We start from the raw sequence: 7,606 nt of genomic DNA on the forward strand, positions 1-7,606 counted from the left end.
ATACATTGTATCCAGTGTGTTACTATATCCTATACATTGTATCCAGTGTGTTACTGTATCCTGTACATTGTATCCAATGTGTTACTGTATCCTGTACAATGCTATGTTACAAGGATGTCACTGTTTTAGTGGAAGCTTCTTCTAAGCCCTGAGTCACTAGAATTCACTTCAGGTGAGGGTGGATCCCTCTCTACTGATTTGGGAAACCTAAATGAAACAAAAAATAAGGAACCCGTCCCAACAGCTCTGAGCCCCCAGTTAGGATAGTTCCTCCCATCTAGCTGGAGGTTGGGCTCTTTGCTTTATTTTACATTCTATTTGTCTCTAGCTTACCCCAAACTTTTTGTGGTTGGGATCACATTCAGGTTACTGGAAACTTTGGGGGAAAGAAGTGAGCAGGATGTAGAGGGTCTATTGAGAGGCAGGCCAGTGATGGGAAGTTGAGGCCAGAGCCAGCTTTTCTCTGCCAGGATTTCCCTCAGGTGCCTCTGAGGAGATGGCACAATGTCTGAGGCAACCCTGGGTCTTCTTCTCCTCTCTCTCTTCACGCAGACATAGGCCAGCTCTACTTTCTCTCTTCATTGGTCGCTCCTCGATGGCAGGTTCTTTCCTGCCCAGCTCTGGATGTGGGCACTCCTTCCTCTCGGCTGCCAGACCCTCAACATCCATCCTGAACTAGCTCCAAGGTGTTGTGTAAGCTCCTCAGGCTGTGAGCCCAGCCCTGACCCAATGAGAACAGACTCCCTGACCCACCTGACTGAAATGTCTTTGATTGATTCAAGATGGAGCCCAAGCCCCATTCACTGCTCATTTTGATTGGCTGAAATAATCCAGAAGGGTTCTTCCCTAGCAAAGGCCATGACTTTTAAGGAGGCGTCATTGACACCCCACCCCTCACTCATGCTGAGTGGGCTTTGTGGTACAACATCCCCCCTTCTCACTCACCTCTCACCTCTAACCCCTTCTCTTCACTCACTAATCGATAATAATGATAATAATAAACAGCTTGCATTTTCATAGCACCTACTATGTGCCAGGTGCTTACAAGTATCATCTTATTTGATTCTGACAATAACCCTGGGATGTAGGTACTGTTATTATCCCCATTTTACAGATGAGGAAACAGAGGCAGACAGAAGTTACATGACTTTCCCGGGGTCCCACAGCTAGGAAGTGTCTGAGGCTGGCTTTGAACTCAGATCTTCCTGACTCCAGGCTCAGTGTTCTGTGTACTGTGGTGCCCTGCCATAGCCCCACATCTATCACCCTAGTCCAGGCCTATCATTTCTCACCCAGGAAAGGATTGGCTCTCAAGACTGGTCCCCCTGCCTCTAGTCCTCACTCCTCCAAGTCACCTTCAGCTGCCAAGGTGATTTTCCTTCAGATCAGATCTTCCCCCTTACTTGATCTTGTCCTGCCAAGCCTCAGTCTGAAATGACTCCTGCCTTCTTCTGTTTGCTGCTTCTCAGTAAACTGGTCTGACAGACTGCTATAAGATTATGTTACATTATCTCCCCCAGGGCTCTCACTGCAGCAAGGCAGTATTTGCACACACACACACACACACACACACATACACACACACACACACAACACACACACACACACACACACACACACACACACACACACGCAGCCCATTCACTGGAAGCTCCCCCTTCTCCCCTCTCTCCTCTTCCTCCCCTGTCTCACATGATGAAGGAGCCTCACTCCCTACCAAGGCCAACCTCTCTCCACACAAGTGATCCCCTTTCATCTTGTCTCCTCTAACAGATCTCCCCCTCTGTCAGCCCCACTGTCTCCTTCTCTTCTAGCTCCTTCCCTACAGCCTACACACATGCCCAACTCTCCTCCTCCTGATAAAATTCCCTCCTGGCTCTTTCTGTCTCTCTTAACTGTCATCCTATATTTTGCCTGCCCTTTGTGGCTAACCTCCTCTACACTAGGCCCTTCCACTGTCTCTCCTCTCCCTCTGCTTAACCCTTACAGTCTGGCTTCTGACCTTTTTGTTCCACAGAAACTTCTCTCTAGAGTTACCAGAGATCTCTTAATCACCAAATCCAATGGCCTTTTTTCAATCCTCATTCTTCTCCACCTGCCTGCAGCCTTGGCCATTATTGGTCATTCTTTCCTCTGGAATACTCTCTTGGTTTTCAGGACACCATCTCTCCCCTCCCCCTCCCACCCCAGTTCTCCTCCTTTTCTGATCATTCTTCCTCTGTCTCCTTTGCTGGATCCTCCCCCAGACCACACCCCACAACCATGAGTGTCCCTCAGACTCTGTCCTGGGCCCTCTGCTCTTCTCCCTCTATAGTAACTCACTCAGTGATCTCCCCAGCTCCCATGGATTATCTCTGGGTTGATGATTCTCAAGTCTACTTTTCTTGCCCCAGTCTCTCTGCTGACCTCCAATCTCTCATCTCCAACTTATTTTCAGACACTGGGTGTCCAGTAGACACCTTAAACTCAACATGTCCCAAACTGAACTCATTATCTTTTTTTTTTAAACTTTTCCTCTTCCTGACTCCCCTATTTCTGTCAAGGTCAGACATTGAAGATGACATGGTCACCCACTGCATCCCAGGCCATCGATGGCCGTCCTTCCTGCCACTGGACTTTGATGACTCTGGAAGAGAGAGTGAGGCTGATGACTTTGTGCAGCTTGGCCTCACTTCAAGCCAATTCACCTGTGATGTCAATGATCCTCTTTTAAAATGAAAAATGGACAACAACAACATTTCTGCCAAAGGTAGTGCCATTCTCTCAGTCACCGAGACTCACAACCATGAGTCAAAGGGGCATCCTTGACTCCTCCCCCTTCCCCCCCCAAATCTACACCAATCCTGCCACGTAAACTTTCCTAACATCTCTTCTCTATGCCCCTTTCTCTCTGCTCACATTGTGGGACCTGGGTGCAGGCCTTCATCTCTCCATATCTGGACTCCTGCTACAGCTGCTGGGAGGTCTGCCTGCCTCAGTCTCTCCCCACTCCAGCCCATCCTCTGCTTGGCTGCCACAGTGAGAGGAAAGGTCTGACCATGCTGTGGTCCCCTCAGTCTACTTCAGGAGCTCCCTCCTGCTTTCACAACCAAATATCAAACCCTCCACTTGGCATTCAGAGCCCCCTCCCACCTTTCCAGGCTCCTCACCATCCCCCTTTCCATGTACTCTCTGGTCCAGTGACACTGGCCTTCTGGCTGTTTCATCACTGGACCCAGAAGAGAAAGTGAAGCTGGTGACCTTGCCCAGCCCTCCCTCACTTAAATCCAATTCATTTGCAAGTCATGGCATCACCTTCTTGATGTCATGGTCCTCTTCGAGAATGAAGGACAAACCACAGCTCAACACAGTGCCGGTGCATAGTAGGTGCTTAACAGATGCTTCTTGATTGACTGAGAACATAAATGTTATCACTGGAATGGCTACTAGCCCTCTTCACACCTTTGGGGGGTGTCACAAGAAGATTCCCTCCAGGAACACGGAGATAACCTTTGTTTGCTCTGATCAGATAATATCGGAGAAAGAAGTGGACCAACCAGGGCCTGAGATAACAAGAAGGGACTGAGCCTTGCAAGCCAACAAACCAAAGTGCCACTGAGGCTCCAAGGATGGCTGTTGTCATTCTTGGAGCCAATTCTCCCAGAGACTTTCTAAAGACCAAGTTACCTTCTCCTAAGCACAGGGCAGTGGCAGTCAGAGGTCATAGGACCCTGACAGGGTTTATTCTTTACAAGGAATGGAGTAGAGTAGAAGGCTAGAAGGACCCCTCCTTTGCCTCTGGAGACCTATCTGGTCTGATGATGTTTTTGTCCAGTTCTCTCTCCTTCCTCAAACCCTCTGTAGGGAAAGCAGCAATCACAAGGCAGCCAGCCACAGGTTTGAGGCTCTGGATCTAGATCTCTGTGCTGTCTAGACTATGCAGGCCCAGAGTCTTAGGGTTCTTGAGATGGACCCACCTTCTCAATCATGACTGAGTAAATCCCCATCTGCTGAAAGCCTCGGGTATAGTAAAGCATGTTGGTCCAGCCTATCGCCAGAGAGAACACCATGGAGGCCACATATTCCTTGCAACGGCTGAAGTATAGTGCAACGGAGATCAGGAGAAACACGGACTGGACAAAACTGAGAGACAAAAGACACAGGACAGCAAAGACTTCAGGGGGAGCAAGGACTCAGGCCCCTGTCTGGAGTGTCTCCCACCGCCAGCTGAGGTGACTTCTACTTTGAGATCCTCCTGACCCTATCCAAAGCACATAACTGGCCTGGATGGACCCTGCAGAACATTCAGGGGCATCCTTGCCATGGTCTTAGGAGCTCCAGCACAAGATTTGGGAAACTGCTGGTCCTTCCCTCCCCCCAACCCCCCCCATATCTCCTAGAGTGAGCCCAGGAACCTTGTACAGATACAATGTAAACATGCACCACTTGCACATTGCCTTCTACGTGGGCCTTCACAATGGCTGGGGGTGGTAAAGACGGAGCTGTGCCACAAAAAAAAAAAACTACACAGGCAGAAAACCCGAGTTCAAATCCAGGCTCAGCCACCAACTAGCTTATGATCTTGGGAGTATCATTTCCTTGATCTGTGCCTCAGTTTCCTCATTTGTAAAAAGAAGAGCTTGGACACTGTACCATGACTGTAAAGGTCTCATCCTTTCTGTCAAGCAGAAAGTTACCTGTGCTTTCAGTTGAAAATGCCACTATTTTAATTGGCTCTGTGCAGGGCTGGTCATGCTCATGGGGAATGCAGGCAGGGGCTTGTGTGTCCAAACATAACACATCCGTATCTAACATTTTATCACAAGGTCACAGCATCTTTTCAGCTCCAGCCGGATCCTGTGTCTAACCAGCAAGCTCCCTGAGGTCAGGGACCATGGATAGCATTGTTTCGACCCCAGAGCATCACAGACCCGCAGAATGCCAGAGCTGGAAGACTCTCATTTTGCGCCTTAGCCTGGGCCTGCTGCCCCCAGCCTAGGTCAGGACCACTGATGCCTGCTGCTTCCTAAGGCCCCTGAGAAGAGACACTGTCCGCTTGCCCTCCTGCTTGGGGGATCTCAGCCTGGGAGGCCCCTGCAGGCTGTGTCTGCTCCTCACTCTGGAGGTGGCCAGTGGAGGGGCTTAGCACGCAGTCTGTGAGCGGCCTTCCTTCGCCCGCGTGAGCTCAGAACTGAGGGTGCTCCTCCATCGGCAGGGTGAGTGGGAACCTCCCCCCAGCCCTGCCAGGAGTGATGTCTCAGGACAGATAGGATGTGATCGCAGAGGTCAGCCCAAGATGCTGCCAGGCCTGGAGAAGGCAATCACACAGCTCAGAAGGAGCAGGGCTTGTGTTTGAACTTGGGTCATCTGATCAGATCTGGGTCACCTCCCCCCACCCACACCACCATGCTTGAAAGATGCTGGCAGAGGTAGGGGTCCGTCAGGGATGGCTGGCCCCATGGCCTTGGGCCCCCTGGCAGCCACTCCCAGCCCCATCCCTGCCTGGGCCAGAACTCACAAGAGCACCTCGCTGTAGCTGTCCACAAACAGAGTCTTGAGGGAAGGCCTCCGGTGTAGAAAGTACTGAATCTGTGGGGCACAGAGACCAGCAGGTCACCCTCCGTCTACGTCCTCACCTCCATCCTAGCTGCTTCTACTGAGCACATGGTGCAAGGCGCTTTCCTCGGTGGAAGAGAGTCAAGCCACCTGGCCAAGTGTGGTGGCGTGGGGGGTGCCCCCAGACCTCCAGAGCACTGCCCCCTGTCATCCCCCATATCTGACACTAAGGCCTGGGACACTCCCCCTCACCTCACCTTCTTGCCTTCCCAGCTTCCTTCCAAACTCAGCTTAAACCCCACCTTCTGCCAGAACCCTAACTCTGCCCTCCCCCTGCTCCTCTCTCACCATGGCTAGCGCTTTCCTCCTGGGATTTCCTTTACATGTGGTCACCCCCATTGGACTGGGAGCTCCCAGTGGGCGGGGCCTGTCTTTGACCTTTCTCTGTATCCAAAGCACTTGGCACAGTGCCTGGCTCATAGGCACTGCCTGTTTACCGACTGCCTGACTCAGTGAGCACCCACTCCACTTCCAGCCCCCTCACTTCACAGCTGAAGGGACCGAGGCTGAGAAGAAGAAATGCCAATGTCCGATGCCACCCACGTGTTCTGAGCCCACCACTGGGCAGTTGCAGGCACAGGGCCCTTGGCTTTCAGATATGCTCAGCGGGCAGGAGATAATACTGACCCCTCGGAAAAAGAAATAGATTCCCCCTAGAACCGAGAGCAGCTCTCCTGTGACTCGGAAATAGGCGCCAGTGGTATAGTCAAATGTAAAAGGAGGCTGTAAGACAAGAGGGGGAGGAGGCATCAGTGGGGCCAGTGGGGTAGGGGGGGGCAGGGGAGGGCCAGGCCAGGACTCCCTTCATGGACAATCCCCCCAAAAAACAGCAGGAGCAGTGAGCACCAGGATTGAAGGCCAGGACCCCGTGGGGAGCAGCCTGGCTGATGGCCCCCCAGACCGCCATCCCCAGGTGGGCCCAGACATACCAAGCCACCCACAGGCCGGTGGTAGGCAGCACATGTGAAGACTACCATGTACACGGAATAGACAAAGAAATTGAAATAGAAGATGCGTTTCACAAATCGGTCCCACTTGTCCTGCAGTAGACGGTTCAGGGGCTCTACCAGCAGCATGTCGTGGCGGTTCTGAGAGAGCAGAGAAGGGGGCAGGTGGTGTCACCCAGGCTGCCCCTCCCCAACTTCCCTGGTTCCGGCCACTATCACCATCATCGAGTCAGTCCCAGAGCAGAGAATTGGGGATGGAAGAGAGCTTAAGGCACCTGGGCCGACTTCTCTGTTGACACTTGAGGAAACTGAGGCCCAGGGTGTGGAGGGGAACTGCTCAAGGTCACACGGGTAACCAAGTTGGGACTGGAATGTAGGGCCTCAAAGGTCATACTCAGCTCTTTCTCCTCCCCCCACTATAGGGAAAGCAGGCACCAGGTAGAACCCTGGTTCATCCCCAGTGACCCCCAGGGACAGGGTCACCAGGGGAGCGGAGTAGCCAAGGACAGATCACAGATAGCTTTGAATTTGGGCACATACACACACACACACACACACACACACACACACACTCGTGCACACGCATGCAGACACACATGCAGACATACACATGCATGCATGCACACACACACCCCCTACTCTCCATCTGAGCCTCAGTTTCCTTCTCTATAAAATAGAACATTGGACAAGATTCAGTTCATTTTAACAGGAGTTGAGTAAGTGCCTGCTGTGTCTGTGGCTGTGTCTATACCTGTCTGTAGCTGTAGCTGCATCTGTATCTAAATCTATACCCATCCCTGTATCTATGTCTACATCTATGTTTATTTCTATACCCATACCTATGCCTCTATCTGTATCTGTTTCTGTAACTGTGCCTATATCCATTTCTATACCAATATCCACACCTGTGCCTCTATCTGTATCTGTATCTGTGTCTATATCTATTTCTATACCAATATTCACACCTGTGCCTGTAGCCTGAATCCATACCTATGCTTCTATCTGTATTTGTATCTGTATCTGTGTCTGTGTCTATTTCTATACCAATATCCACACCTGTGCCT

At 51.4% G+C, this 7,606-nt stretch overlaps 1 protein-coding gene across 1 annotated transcript in view; it reads right to left on the reverse strand.

Annotated features, from left to right (window-relative positions):
- The window catches only part of TRPV1 (transient receptor potential cation channel subfamily V member 1), a 25,119-nt gene that overhangs the window by 9,064 nt on the left and 8,449 nt on the right, over positions 1-7,606 (reverse strand). The window contains exons 7-10 of the mRNA XM_027848867.1: positions 6,525-6,683; positions 6,223-6,318; positions 5,498-5,568; positions 3,957-4,122 (exon numbers count right to left, since the gene is read on the reverse strand). Of these exons, the coding sequence (XP_027704668.1) occupies positions 3,957-4,122; positions 5,498-5,568; positions 6,223-6,318; positions 6,525-6,683 (492 nt within the window). The remainder of the gene's footprint in view (positions 1-3,956; positions 4,123-5,497; positions 5,569-6,222; positions 6,319-6,524; positions 6,684-7,606) is intronic.

The sequence above is a fragment of the Vombatus ursinus genome, unplaced genomic scaffold, assembly GCF_900497805.2.
Source record: "Vombatus ursinus unplaced genomic scaffold, bare-nosed wombat genome assembly UNPS02006874.1, whole genome shotgun sequence".
In the NCBI taxonomy this organism is placed as follows: domain Eukaryota; kingdom Metazoa; phylum Chordata; class Mammalia; order Diprotodontia; family Vombatidae; genus Vombatus; species Vombatus ursinus.